The sequence below is a fragment of the Cannabis sativa genome, chromosome 8 (assembly GCF_029168945.1).
Source record: "Cannabis sativa cultivar Pink pepper isolate KNU-18-1 chromosome 8, ASM2916894v1, whole genome shotgun sequence".
NCBI lineage: Eukaryota > Viridiplantae > Streptophyta > Magnoliopsida > Rosales > Cannabaceae > Cannabis > Cannabis sativa.
Genome location: NC_083608.1, coordinates 19,626,870 through 19,642,709, shown reverse-complemented (window position 1 = coordinate 19,642,709; position 15,840 = coordinate 19,626,870). Strand labels below are relative to the sequence as shown.

Here is a 15,840-nt window from a genome sequence, read left to right as displayed (position 1 = left end):
ATCTCGTAAAAACTTTTCAAAATATTACAAGTTATCATTATACGCCGACCTAAGCAGCAAAAGTTGAGATTACAAAATATTTCATCTGGTAGACCTTACTCGCGTGGTCTAGTATGGCCTGCTCATGTACAATACACCGCCAAGCCCTCAAACTCATGGCTAATTAATAACAGATTTATCCTTTCCTGCACAGTAGAACACCCGTGAGCCAAAGCCCAGCAAGACAGTATAAATAACAATATGCATAATAAATCAGAAATCACATAATTAATTATGCCACTACATCTATCGTCTATTTAACATAGACCTATGTGTTACGCTCACACATCTATTTACAATAAGGGCTTAGAACGATTTATCTCGGTTCTAATTACTGAGTTTAACCTAATTATGTCTTACGCGCATAATTCTTTATCTAAACATGTACAGTATAGTATTACATTCAAAATCACTTAAATACTAGAGTAGTAACCCTAGACAACATAATTGCTTAGTTTAGGGTAATAATCCTAATCTCGATTTCTCACATAACATATGCATAATAATATACATGAGTGCCACTGCACTTAACTCTGTGTGCTAGCTTACTGTAATACCTGGTAAAAATATACATATATTTTAAATTTTATTTGTTATACAATTTGTGTGAGAATAAGTATTTTATTTATTTCTACTAATAGTGAATAGAGATAATTGCTTAGAATAGTATTGACAGATTTCTAAACATAGTTGAAATTATAGTAAGTGTCAAGGTAAAATTATGGTGTTTTTACAAATTAGGATAATTATCCAATTAAAACCCAATATGAAAGTCTATTAGAGTTTTATAAGTTATTTAGTGGGTTTAATTTATTGTATCAGTGCATTAAATAACTTTATAATGAGAATGTTAAAAAAATTCGTAGGTTTGGATAAATTCACAGGATTAAAAATTGTTTTAGTAAAATGATCATATCTAGAGTTTTAGAGCTCCGATTGAGGTGATTCCAGTGGCGTTGAAAAGATAATTCAAAGATCTATAAATTTTATAATAATATTCGGAAGTTTTTTTAGGTCAAAACTGAGCCTAAAGTTACGAAGATAGAGGGCTTACTTTTAAAATTTAAAAATTAGATATTTGTTGATTTAATAATATTTTAGCATTTTATTATATATTATTATTTTTAGTTAACCTAAACCTATTAGAATACGATATCTCATAATCTTCAGTACATGTTTTTTATCAAACCCTAAACGTTTTATTTTTCCTCTCCAAACCAATTAGTCAAAGCCTCATTCTTCTTCATGGTTGCTCCTCTCAAACTTCCACACTTCTTCTTATTTTTCTACCTTCATTCTTAAAGTTTTGGATTTATAATCAAGGCTTGCGGGCTTGAGACATCAAATAGAAAGTTGTGAAGAGGTAGTAGTGACGAGATAACAAGTCTTAAGCAGCGGGATTTGAGGATCTTGTCCTCAACAAGAAAATTCATTGAGGTGCTTGGAGTAGCAAGAAGGTATTCTTAACAACTGAGGTAAGAAGAGTGGACATCTGTGCACATGGTGTATGTTGAAACATACAACTGTATTATGGATTTGTATTTACATGTTTTATTCTATGGTAGATACTAGATTGTTGTTTTATGCTAATGTTATTAGTGTGTGATAGTGAAAAGGCTTTTGACTGTTTGTGTGAGAATAACACTTATAGGATAGGTTTTCTGCTGCTGGTTTGAGCATAGCACTGCAGGATATATTTTTGGCTGCTTGTATGAGTTTACTTGCAGGTTATCCTATCATGGGTGAGTACAACTTTGTTGGGTTTTATGCCCTAAATAAAACCCATTACAATCTGATTGGTTATCAGTTTAGAATTTTGAAGTGATTTATGATTACATGTATGTTACATGTTCATGGTTTAATATATATACTTGATATATGCACAAAATCAGTAAATCCAGAACATATAGTTATTCACAATTACAGTATTGTCAATACAGTGGAATGTGATTGTGATTATATGATTCAAAAGATTTGGTCCCTGTTCATCAGTATTTTGGATTTACACTGATGTGATAATCAACGATGAAGTATACTTACACTTGGAGTAAGTGTTATGTTCTTTCCAGAACATTGGCAAAGTATACTAGTTTCGAATGTATGGAGTATACATTGGACTGGACCGATATTGAACTTGGTCAAAGATATTGTAAACTTACCGTTGTATCTTTCCAAGTCAATGTCAGAAGTTGATCTTAGATTAAGAGAATCTAAATCCTGATATGCTTAGGCTCAATCTCAGGAGTGCTATTCATGTTCTTTGATTTATTAGTTAAGCCTACTTTTGGGTCAGGGTGATACGTATATTTTGGGAACATGATAGCATAACTGAGTGGGAGTGCTGAACATAAATATGGAAATCTATAGCTTCTACTGGTGTATAGAAGTAAAGTGATGATTCCCTTCGAGCTTAGTTAAATAGAAGTAAATGGATGAGCTCTTGTTTCAGTGACTATATATTAGATCACTAAAACATCATTTACAGGTAACTAAGTGTTCTAAGGGGCAAAATACATTGAGGGGTGTAAACGGTAAATTGGTCCCATCTCGATGTAAATCATCTATATAGAGGATCTCTAAATCACATTAAGATTATAACAATGGTTAAATGAGATAGCATATTGATATCGTGAAACATATGATATGCTCTATATAAGTCTGAGAGTGCAATTCCAAGTTCTAAGAGTGGATTCAACAAGGAATTAATAAGTTAGGGATTTACTTGGTAAATCGGTTCAACTTATTGGAAGCTCAGCATATAGATCCATGGTCCCCATTCTAGTTGAGACTATACTATTTGTAAGACTCTATAATTGATTTATGATTAATCAATTATAATTCTAAAATTTAGACTATGTCTAATTTGTGAATTCTCACAGTTTAAGGATGAAATTGTAAATAAAAGGGTTTCTAGGTTTAATTTTAATTAAGAGACTTTGCATGTCTAATTAATAATTATTTTAAATGACAATATTATTTAATAATCTATTTTTAATTAGTTTTGGCATTTAAATGATTAGAATTGGAAAAATGGCATTTTTGGAGAAATAGAAATAAAATTGAGAAAACTGCAAAATCCATGTGAGGCCCATACACACCATGGCGGGCCACATGTTTGCTTGTTTCCCAATTATTATTTTCAATTTAAATTGACATGTAATTGCTAATCAAAGCCTAGCAAAAATAGGAAAGTGGTGGATCACACTAAATAAGGCAGTTATTCAATTACACAGTAAAAGAGGAAACTGCTTATTTGGAAAGTTGTGCTCTTCCCTTTTCCTATATATAGTAGCCCTTTACTCTCTTCTCTTGCATGCATTGTATCACACGAATTCAAGAGAGAAAAACAAGAGAGAATTTCGAAAATCCTAGTGAGAGAGAAGTGCCCACACACATCACTCAGTACCTCAATCATAGTTTGGAAGACTGTGAAGAATCACATCCAACTGAAGAACTTTTGGGCTCAGATCTTGATTATACTCTGCTACAGACAGGAATCAAGGGTTAAAGATCTGAGTGGAAGGAGACACTTAATTCCGCTGCCATCACTGTAAGTTATTCTTAACTTTTATGTGTTTAGTTCGTCGTTTTAGAAGTTCAATTTTAGGTTGTTAAATCAACATACTTGTGAGTAGATCTAAATTCCTGGTAAAAGATAATTCCAACAAACTTGTGATAAGGGATTGCCCTATTGGATGCCGAGTGTGAGAACAGCACAAGGCAGGGCAAGTTACACTTCATGTCTGATCAACATGAGTGGGAGTAGATTATCGTATGTGAGGACAATGTGCGATAAGATACTATGTGTTATGTGTGTGAGTATAGCATGCATAAAGATTACACTGTGATATGATGTTATATTGTATGTGAGAATAATATGTAATATGACATGTGGTTATATGTATGCAAGTATGGTATGAATTGATTTGATGTTGTGATATTGTTAAGTTATGACTATGTTATCTAGTTGGGGGGTTATGTCCTACATAGCTCTTCTTACTGGGCGTTAGCTCACGGGTACTCTGTGTGCAGGTAAATGTTGTGATAAATCCAACACACAAGTATACGTATCGTTTTAACAAGTAATACTCAGGTAAGTGAGATCGTTCCCACGAGGACTGTAGCTAAGTACCAATCAATTAAATTCTTGTTTCTATTTGGTAGAATCAATAATAAGGTTGAATAATTAAATAACTAAAAATTGAAAAGCAGGATAATAATAATAAAAAGTGTAATTAATTATGGATGAATATTTAGGAAAAAGAATCCTGTTGATTTAATTACCCAATTGTTAATGCTAATTACTATTCTCTTTCTCAATGTGAATGACAGATTATAAAAATTAACCTAACTCTTCTCAGATCTTTTAGGTCCTAAATCACATGTTATCTAATCATCTCTGGGATAGATTAACATATAATCAGCATTAAGCAATAATCTAAATGTCACAAAGGCTATGCAAATACTTTCGTTTCACATCAAAACCTAGTTTATCCAATTTTAGCATTCCCAATTCTCACTTTTCAGATTTTGAATTAGGATCATAGAACATGAAGAAGGTGATCAATCTTAAACATGTAATTAAACACAAATATGGATAAATTCACAATCAAGAAAGGAGAAATAACAATTATCATTAACCAAAAGTAATTTCAATCAACATTCATCATCTCCCTAAATAGGAGTTTAGTTCATAAAATCCATAATAACATCCATAATCAAAACTAAAAGAGAAATTAACATAGAAACTAAGAGTTTAAGAAAGAACTAGTTGGTGATTGCATTCCGGATCGCCACAATTGCTTCCTTTGCCTCCTTCTTCATCTCTAGGGTTTTATTTCTGCCTCCTTTCCTTCTAAAACATGAGCCCCTTAAATAGAAATTAGGGTTGCTACCTCTTTGAAAAAGTCAAAAACTGCCCAAAAATCTCGTTTTTCGCCCCTAGTCGCGACTACATAAAGCCTAGTCGCGACCATGGGCAAAATACGAAAAAAAAACTCGCTGTTTGGCTCCTAGTCACGAGCATGGTCGCGACCATGAAAAAGGGTCGCGACCATGGAAAGTGGTGGTCGCGACTACTGACGCAAAATTTAACAGCTTCAGCATCTTTCAGTAAAATGTGCATAACTTTCACATACAAACTCCAAATGAGTTGATTCAAGATGCGTTGGAAAGAAGAAAAAGAAATCTAAAACTTTTATGTTTTGACTTTTTCCAAAATCTGATAAGAACATAGTCGAATTTAAGCTTGAAGTTTCAGCTTTATTTTCTTGCAGAATTTTCTCTATTCCATAGCTTGTTATTTTCCGAAATTTGATCAATTGATATATTCCAAGTGTGAAACCTGAAATCAAAGAAAACAAGCGTAATTCTATTCCAAAAAGAATAACACAGAAGGAAAACAACTATAAAAAGTGACCCATAATGTAGACTAAAAATAGCCTAACAAATTCTCCCAAACTAGATTCTTACTCGCCCTCGAGTAAGACTAAGACTAACACTAAAAACTCGATTAACTAAGCTATCAGATAATTATATTACTGCTGGCTCATGTGAAATTTCCTTCCATTAATTAAACTAGATTTTCAATTCCAAAAACTCTAACAATTAATTAGGATGCTCTTCTTATAACACAATGTAGAAATACAAACTAACTTCAATATTAAAGTAATGTCATAATTGTTTCACCCCATCAAATCAGTCCACAAACTAATAGCCAATATGCTTGCATGCTTACCTCTCTCCACTAATGTTGACAACATTCTTTTTGGAATCAAAAGGACCTTTTTAAGGTTAGAATTTATGGCTTAGATATTTGGAAAATGAAAGACAATTTTGGCTAAAGGTATCATAAGCACAAAAGAACCCACAAGCTTCTCATAATTTTAAAATTTCCCGAAGTGTTCCCACAACTAACCATGATTGAGATTTTTCTATTTTTTTTTCAATCACCAGACATCACTGAAATTTTCTTTTATTTCTGATTTTTTTGATTCTTTTTTTTTTTTTTCAAGTGATGCCGAGTTACAATTCTTTCTTTTTTTCACATGTTTCTCAATCACGCAAGATTTTTTTCTTTTCTTCAATACTTACTCACACTATATATTTCACTCCCCCAAACTTATTGTAAGGCTTATGATACCATTCAAAATGTAATGAGGACAAAAACAATAGTGTGGATACATCTTTTAGTTCAATGGATGAAGAAACGAAACAGGTTTAGGCTTAAAAGGGTTCACAAAGGATATTCATATTATGGTAGGCTTGAAAGGCTCAAACTATCCAAACAAACTGCCTAAATCATGTTCCTATTAAATGTTGTCAAGGATTTCGCCTCAAAAGAATAAGACATGCAAGTTCTAAGCTATTCAATCAATCTTACCACAAACCATAGTAAAACAATTATAACATATTTCACAGATCGTCAAATTGTATTCATACACAGGCTTTACAAGCATCCAAACTAATCCAAAGAGTTAACAGAATTAAGCACACAGTTTCAAAATTTCAGGACATATCACAAATAACAACAACAACAAAATTGATCTTGGCTTAATTAACAACACACTAAACCACGACAACTAAAAAAAAACTAACTAAACAACTAAACAATCAAACAAATAAAAAAAAAATTAAAATTAAGCCCCTCCCCCAAACTAATTTTTCACATTGTTCCCAATGTGAAAATAAAACTTAAAGAGAATAAAGCTTACCTTAGGTCTGTCACATCAACAAGCGGTTGACGCCCATAATAAGCGTCATGCAAGACAACTTGAAAGTTGTTTTTAAAGATGCCCTCAAGCTTGGCATGTAATGAGTTTGAACCAAAATCTGCACCAACAACAAAAGACCTTGGATGATGAGCTTGGGGAGAAGCCTTTGGTAACTCGAAGAGAATACAATATAGAGAATGCGGTATTAGTGGAAAATAAGGGTCCATTGGTGGTTCATAATATAGTGGTGTTGACAACCTCAAATCAACAACTACAAGTGATTCTTCTGCCACCAATGGCACCTCTTTCTTGCTTTTCTCAAATAACCTCTCAATTGGTTGTTCAATTTCCTCATGACCATCCGCATCCTTGACTGTGATTTGATCTTCAATAATTTCATCATTGAGGATGGATGTTTCTTCATTCACCAAATTGAGATCATCATTTGTTGAGCAAGCATCCAATGTATCCAAATTTTCAACCACTTCAAAGGATTCTTTCTCTTCAATTCTAGGCTCAGTCTCTTCTATGTATTCATCTGATGGTGCTTCTACTATATTCAAACAACTCTCATAACTTTCGTTATTTGAGTTATTATCCTTAAAACTCTCTGAATCATGCGCCATTAAATTATCACATAGAGCTTTTACCATGTCTGCCAAGCGATTAATCTCTTTTGGAAGTGATAGTAGATCCTCCTCTTCTTCAATTGGTTGGGGGTGAGTTTGGACAATAAGGAGGGTATTGGTGACTCCAACCTTGAAGTGATGGATTCCAATGCCAATCGTAATCAAAATCTGTCATATCATTCAACAAATTTATTGCTTCATGACCTCTGCTTAACAAAGGCCCTCCAGTAACCTCTGCTCCATAATCCACTCAACTTTTTGTTTCATCATCAAGTCCATTATAAAAGAGCCACGTAAAACATCCACTTGAGAAAGTGGGATAGCATCTCTCTCCAAGCTCTTTAAATCTCCTCCAAGCAGAATAGAATGGTTCATTGTGTTGTTGGGAAAAATCCTCAAGATATAGCATCTGGATTTACCTTGCAGGTCAAACTCATCAATAAAACATTTATAAACTTAAATAAAAAGAAACCAAATTAGAATAGAATTCAACTATATTGATATTAACTAAAACAGTCCCCGGCAACGGCGCCAAAAACTTGTTGTGATAAATCCAACACGCAAGTATACGTATCGTTTTAACAAGTAATACTCAGGTAAGTGAGATCGTTCCCACGAGGACTGTAGCTAAGTACCAATCAATTAAATTCTTGTTTCTATTTGGTAGAATTAATAATAATGTTGAATAATTAAATAACTAAAAATTGAAAAGCAGGATAATAATAATAAAAAGTGTAATTAATTATGGATGTTTATTTAGGAAAAAGAATCCTGTTGATTTAATTACCCAATTGTTAATGCTAATTACTATTCTCTTTCTCAATGTGAATGACAGATTATAAAAATTAACCTAACTCTTTTCAGATCTCTTAGGTCCTAAATCACATGTTATCTAATCATCTCTGGGATAGATTAACATATAATCAGCATTAAGCAATAATCTAAATGTCACAAAGGCTATGCAAATACTTTCGTTTCACATCAAAACCTAGTTTATCCAATTTTAGCATTCCCAATTCTCACTTTTCAGATTTTGAATTAGGATCATAGAACATGAAGAAGGTGATCAATCTTAAACATGTAATTAAACACAAATATGGATAAATTCACAATCAAGAAAGGAGAAATAGCAATTATCATTAACCAAAAGTAATTTTAATCAAAATTCATCATCTCCCTATATAGGAGTTTAGTTCATAAAATCCATAATAACATCCATAATCAAAACTAAAAGAGAAATTAACATAGAAACTAAGAGTTTAAGAAAGAACTAGTTGGTGATTGCATTCCGGATCGCCACATTGCTTCCTTTGCCTCCTTCTTTATCTCTAGGGTTTTATTTCTGCCTCCTTTCCTTCTAAAACATGAGCCCTTTAAATAGAAATTAGGGTTGCTACCTCTTTGAAAAAGTTAAAAACTGCCCAAAAATCTCGTTTTTCGCCCCTAGTCGCGACTACATAAAGCCTAGTCGCGACCATGGGCAAAATACAAAAAAAACTCAATGTTTGGCTCCTAGTCGCGACCATGAAAAAGGGTCGCGACCATGGAAAGTGGTGGTCGCGACTACTGACGCAAAATTTGACAGCTTCAGCATCTTTTAGTAAAATGTGCATAACTTTTACATACGAAGTCCAAAGGAGTTGATTTAAGATGCGTTTGAAAGAAGAAAAAGAAATCTAAAACTTTTATGTTTTGACTTTTTCCAAAATCTGATAAGAACATAGTCGAATTTAAGCTTGAAGTTTCAGCTTTATTTTCTTGCAGAATTTTCTCTATTCCATAGCTTGTTATTTTCCGAAATTTGATCAATTGATATATTCCAAGTATGAAACCTGAAATCAAAGAAAACAAGCGTAATTCTATTCCAAAAAGAATAACAAAGAAGGAAAACAACTATAAAAAGTGACCCAAAATGTAGACTAAAAATAGCCTAACAGTAAAGACAAAACTAAACAGTGAGGATGGCGAGCTTGAGGCATGGATTACATGTTAGAGGATTGTCACGATATTTTGGTTTAAAAATATTTCATTAAAGATTATGATTCAAATAATTTTTGTAAAGCTGTATATTTTAAGGTTATGAATAAATAAATATTTTGTTTTAAAAATAATGAGATCTCATGCTTAGTTATTTTTCATTAAAGAAGTATTTTATTGTCTTTATCTTAAAAGGTTTTAAACGGACTAGCTAGTGTGACGTCTCGGGAAATCGGGGCATTACACTTACTGTCTTACCTGGTAATCTAAGTATGTGGAGATTCTAAATTCCTAGGTGTTCCTGAGCAAACGTTGGTAATCCTAGTCACACATTCTTGAGATTTCACACTTTCACATATACACATAGTTTGCATTCCATTTATAGATTAACAAATAGAGCTTAAAATGAGCTTTCTAATGATATCAAGAACGTCCAAAATGGAGTCCCGAGTCAAAAGTTATGGCAAAAATAAGAAAATTAAAATTCTCGGGGAAAGTAGGGTCTCGCCACGGCGAGCCAAGCCGTGACTGTAGCAGCCCCAACCTATTGGGCCACGCCACGACGAGGGGCCCTGGAACCCCTAAAATTGCCACTTTTCAAATACTCAAAATTCAACACAATTAATTTCTGTCATCTAATCGATCCAACATCTATTAGATGTTAGATTTGATTGGTTCTATCCGTTGGATGTATTTCATATATATTTATTAGTTTATTTTGGGTTTATTCAATATTTTAGACCTAGTATTTTTTGGATCGGATCGGATCCATCTAATATTTTAAGTCCAATATGTATTGGATTGGATTGGATTGGATCCATCCAATCTAAAAAAAAAAGAGTAAAATTTTAATATTAATTTTTATATATACATATATATTTTTACGTATAACAATATAAAATCTAATTACTCATCCAAACTAAATAAAAATAGTAATTAGTTTGATTGAATGTTAGATGTATTGGATCTTTAGATATCTCATCCAACATCCGATCCAATGGAATATTCAAAAATAACATCCAATTTGATTCGATCACAACTGGATATCTCATGTTTGGCGGTCAATTGTAATTGGATCGGTCGTTTGTAATTGGATTGGTCGTTTGTCATTGAATTGGTTGATTTATGCACACCTCTGATACAACTACTACTATTACTAAACTGCCCTTAGTTAGTTAATACCGTTATTTGTTTGTATTAACCGACTCTTGTAACAACTTTAATTTTCTTGCCTTTCTCTTATTTTTTCTGTTGCCTTGTTCTTCTTTGTGTCACCCTGTATATAAATATATCAAAGCCCAATGATAAAGTTAGCTTTTGCACAATCTTAAATTGCAATCTCATAGATTGAATTCTTTTAGATCTTACTGCATAGATAAGCTCTTTCAACCTCTAAAAGTATTCTCGAGAATACTTCAGAGGATATTAGCAACCCAAATAACGAGATAAGAGGATGGTTTTTTTTGTCTTAAGCCACACTCAAAGACAAAGCTACTAACTGTTTCTCCATTAAGACAAATATTGATCGAAGTTGTAGAAATACATTGACAAATCTAATTACAAAATTTATCAGGGGCTTGAAGCTACAGTGAACGTGATTAATGAATTGACATATTTAAGGTCATTCAAAAAAAAAAAATTGACATATTTAAGGGACTATTTTATTGAATAAGTTACATAATTATTAGTCAATATTTGGTTAGTCATATAAATAGTTTCTCTGAAACTCGAGAGAGTTTTAATTGTAGATGGAAAAAAGGGCCATTGATGGTGGAATTGAAAGCAGCCTAAATAGGGTCCAATTAAAATTTTAGTTGACCCATCTTTCACATTCTTCCATGTGTGACCCATTTTATCAAATCAGAAATGATAAAATTATACAAAAATTTCTTTCACACCAAACAAGATTTGGGACATGGGCTTTTTCTTGGGTTTGGTTCTTTGATTTAGTAGTAGATCAGATCAAGCATTTAAGTTTGAGATAGTGTATGAATTATTTCATTGATTTTTGGTAAATTTGGTCATGATTGAGAATTAATGAGTTATTATTAATTTATTTATTTAAGAAGGATGCTGTTGATTGTCATGACCACTATAGAGTAGGACAAAAAAGAGATCTTTTTATTAAATTAAATATGATTACCACTATTCTAAATAAGGAGGATTTTTTGTGAATCTTTTGAATGTTAAACAATGATTGAATGCCCTTCCAGCTAAGAAATACAAATTATTAAAATAATCTAATATAAAAAAAAAAGGTAAAATTGGCACTCAAAACATACTATAAATAATTCATGATTATGGAAGCTATTTAAAGAAGAAGAAGAAAAAAAAAAAAGCAAGATCCTTTCTTTGATATTCTTTTGTTTTTAGCAAAAGTGAAGGGGGTTTTAAATTTATTTTCCCAACAAGCAAAAAATAAATAAATAAAGCATAAATGAGTCATGACTATAAATTTTAAAAAAGAAAAGCTTAATAAAACTAATAACAGTATCAAAGTAAAACAATAAAGACATAATAATAGAAAATAATATTAAAAAAAAATTAAAGGTGGAGGTGGACATGTAATATTCCTCATCTTTTTCTTCCATTATCATTTATCATTATATTTCTCTCTCCTCTCTCTCTCTCCTTTTTGCTCTCTCTCTTTTCATCATTGAATTCTGGGAGTTTCATCTTGGTATTTGGTATGGATCGCTAGTTGGGTTGTTTTCTAATTGGGAGGCCAGAGCTTGATCTGATTCAATTCATGGCCGTTCTCTGGTCTTCTTGATCAATTTTCTGGACCATACACACATTTTAATCATTTTTTTTATTGAGGTAAGTCCATGAATTATTGTATTTAGCTTCCGCGCTGTAATCCATAAGAATCTTTCTCTTTTAGCTAGATGGTAGCTCTGAATTTTGAAGTTCTTTGATTTGATTAATTTCGTTTTTGTATATACTAATTTTGGATTATTTAGACCATTTTCTCATCTGGGGTTTTCTTATATTTACTGGTTGTGATTGGACTTTCCTAAAAGTTTACTGCTTTTGTTGTATTTGTTTTTTTGGTAATTGGGAATTTGCTACATAGAAACTGTTTCTGTTTCTGTGTGAAATAAAATAATGATTGCCATTTTGTTCTCAACCTTCTGTTCTTCAAGGTTTTCTTGAATAACATCAATTAAGATATGCGTACCTAAAATGAAAACCTTTTTATTGTTTTTGAGTTTATGGTGAACAAGCTGCAAGCAATCAAGATATTTGAAGGTTTAAATCCTGACTTGCTTGGTATACTGCTGACTGTCAAAAAACTTTTGAGGGTAACTAATAAGATAGAAGAAAACATATGATGTTGTAGGCCTCTATGAATCAATTATTAAACTGAGCAAACAATTATGAGGGGTTTTAGTTGATCTCATTATTACAAATAGGATCTAACTTTCTTGTTTTTGGTGGGTTTTGGTTTCTAGATTTCAGGGCTGAAGTTGGGATTTAGCTTTTAAAATGGGTTCCTTTTTCTTTTGCTTTTTCTTCAATCTACACTGTTTTGAATTCTATAAAGTTTATGGATTATCGTCAATTTCAGTGTCTGAAAATTCTGTCAATTATATCTGTTGATGTATATTGCATTTTCTTTTTGAAGGTTCAGGAGATGGAAGTAGGAAAGAATGTTGAGAGTCATTTGACATCACCTGCTGCATTTGTTGATGGGGGAGTACAAGATCCCTGTGAGGACACTTGCAGCATATGCCTGGAGGAATTTTGCGAAAGTGAACCGTCCTCGGTAATACATCTTGTAATTGTACTTTGTTTTTCCTAATTCGTGCAAGCTAATGCCTATTGTGGCTATATATCTAATTACATATTACTCTACAAAAGAATTTCTGTCCTGCTATTATTTTTACTTATGTATAAGATAAGGCAATTAACCTCTTGTCCTTGGCCTACAGGTGACTATTTGCAAGCACGAGTTTCACCTCCAGTGCATTCTTGAATGGTAATTCAATGTTCCTATTTATTATTCGTTTTTGAACTATCTATGAGTCATCCTTTGTTCATCGATAATTTCTATGTTGTGAAAATCGCGTATAAGTTTAACCTGGTTGAGCAATTATTGGGTGAATAGACTTGAAATCTGACACTCAGCCTAATCTTCTAGGTGCCAGAGAAGTTCCCAGTGTCCCATGTGTTGGCAACCCATTAGCTTGAAAGATCCCGACAGGTTTTTCTATTTCTTTTTCTTTGTGTGTTGACACGCCATCAATAACCTTCAATGACTTATCCGATGTGCATATTGACAGTCAAGAATTACTTGAGGCAGTAGAACGAGAGAGAAACTTCAGAGCCGCTCCATCAAGAAATGGCACTATATTTCATCATCCCACCCTTGGTGATTTTGAGTTGCAGCATGTTCGTTCTCTGACTACCTTTTTCTTCTTTGCTACTGAATTTGTTTGTCTATTAAATTTATCTTATATTAATTGCTCCATATGAACAGTTACCTGTTGGTGCAAATGATGCTGAACTTGAAGAGAGAATAATCCAGCACTTGGCTGCTGCTGCTGCGATGGGAAGGGCCCGCCACATTCGTAGAAGGGAAAGCCAGAGGGGTCGATCATCTTCTCATGGTCGTCCGCAATACTTGGTGTTTTCCACTCATCCTAGCATACCTTCTTCTGGTTCTGCTTTAGAAGAGGACCCGGAACCAACTGCAGTTTCAGTAGCTATTCCATCTACCCCTCTTCAATCTGGTCGAGATGAACATTCACCGCAGAATCCACACTTACCTTATGCTCAAACTGATCAAAATTCTTCTTCAGCATCTGGATCCAATTTACTTCCAACAAATCGTCAAGGAATTTCGCTTATGAACCGGTAGCCTATACATTTACATTTTATTATTTATGTGCTTGTAGAGAAAATACATGTTTCTGTTTAGGTGATTACTTCTCATCTTCTGTTGGAACTCTGTTAGTCATTCCTCACTACCAAATCAAGATGGAGCAGGACCATCAGAACTCCAGTCATTTTCTGATTCTCTGAAATCAAAATTCAATGCTATGTCAATGAGGTATGATATATGTAGAAGCCATTTTCATACTAGCTATACTTGATTGGGTTTTGTGGTTTTTTATCTCATTCCTATCTGTACGTTTGGCTTGTTGTGTATTAGATACAAAGAATCATTTTCAAAGAGCACAAGAGGGTGGAAAGAGAGGCTGTTCTCTCGAGGAAATTCTATATCCGATGTTGGTTCGGAAGTTCGAAGTGAAGTAAATGCAGGAATTGCTAACATCTCTAGGATGATGGAGCGTCTTGAAACCAGAGAAAATGATTCAACCGGTCAAGGTGCTGTTGCTACTAACTTGGCCAACCGTTCTAATACAGAAACCAACCGGAGCAATGCAGACACTCGTGGAGAAAGCTTGATGAATGAAAGCAACACACCAGCTAGTTGTGCTGCAAGTTCGACTTCCCGTTGAGCTGTTAAATTGTTTCAGCAAGAGCATCTATTCTCAGCATTTCAAATTTTTAAGGTCAGTTGTGAATCATGCTTTTCACTTGTTTTATTTTCATCTTAAAATACAAAATCAATTAGGAACAAGAATTCCCATTAAACGTTCCACTTCAATACCAAAACCAACAAATTGCAACTAATTTGTTGATGTTTTGAATGATACGTAATATATTTCCATATTCCATTTAACATAGAACATGAGATTGAAATTAGCCCATTTCTCAATATCACTCCAAATGCTCAGAACCGAAATTGTGGGATTTTCAGGTGAACACTTTTCTCCAAACATGTCATGCTGAGGATGAGATGCTTTTTGCACCAGTAATATTTTCAGGTACCAGTTAGTGAATGATGATTATGATTTGTTGTTATCCCAAATAAGAGAGCAAGTGGGGAGAGAATAGCTTCCCCATCTGGACATTGACTTATAAACACAGAGTATATGTATGTAAATTTGTTTATATATATACACACATATTAACCCATAATTCAGTGGGGGAATATGTCTGGATTCTCAGATGATGGGATTTAATGATGCTGAATGTTAAGGGTAAAGTTTGAAGCTTTATGGAATCCCTTTAATGAAATAGTTTCAACAACAACTCCCCACCCTCCGATTTATTGTTCCTTGGTTCTTATATATATGAGAAATGCTTTTTTTCGAAGATTATATCCTTTTCACATCTTTAGAGTATGTTTATTGATTTAATTTAAGTAACTCTTTCTCTACACACTGCATTCTAAATAAACCTTTCATAAAATTGTCTATAATGTTATTAAGAATTAACTTATGTTTAAGTTTTGAATAAGAAAATCATATTTTTTTTAATAATAATTTTTGCTAAAGTCACAATATTGGTAAAATCGTTACAAGCAGTTTTGACAAAAATAAATAAATTCAAGCCTGTAAAACATCAGTTAATTTGGGCTATCCGGACACATATTTGGTGAAATGCTTCATGCATGTTTGTTGCCCGGA

General features: G+C 33.0%; 1 protein-coding gene across 1 annotated transcript; it reads left to right on the top strand.

Annotated features, from left to right (window-relative positions):
• Positions 1-12,146: 12,146 nt before the first annotated feature.
• On the top strand, positions 12,147-15,463 carry LOC115699258 (E3 ubiquitin-protein ligase RHF2A). Its single transcript, XM_030626576.2, has 9 exons — positions 12,147-12,178; positions 12,987-13,127; positions 13,294-13,340; positions 13,503-13,565; positions 13,645-13,753; positions 13,842-14,218; positions 14,319-14,414; positions 14,517-14,880; positions 15,129-15,463. The coding sequence occupies exons 2-8, from the start codon at positions 12,996-12,998 to the stop codon at positions 14,824-14,826; spliced, it is 1,134 nt and encodes a 377-aa protein (XP_030482436.2). The 5' UTR covers positions 12,147-12,178; positions 12,987-12,995; the 3' UTR covers positions 14,827-14,880; positions 15,129-15,463.
• Positions 15,464-15,840: the final 377 nt, after the last annotated feature.

What these genes read in the sequence shown, in the direction of transcription:
- LOC115699258 (XM_030626576.2), top strand. Translation starts at nt 12,996, where the DNA reads ATGGAAGTAGGAAAGAATGTTGAGAGTCATTTGACATCACCTGCTGCA. An exon ending in AGCTTGAAAGATCCCGACAG is followed by an intron (nt 13,566 to 13,644) that starts GTTTTTCTATTT and finishes GCATATTGACAG; the next exon opens with TCAAGAATTACTTGAGGCAG. An exon ending in GGAATTTCGCTTATGAACCG is followed by an intron (nt 14,219 to 14,318) that starts GTAGCCTATACA and finishes GAACTCTGTTAG; the next exon opens with TCATTCCTCACTACCAAATC.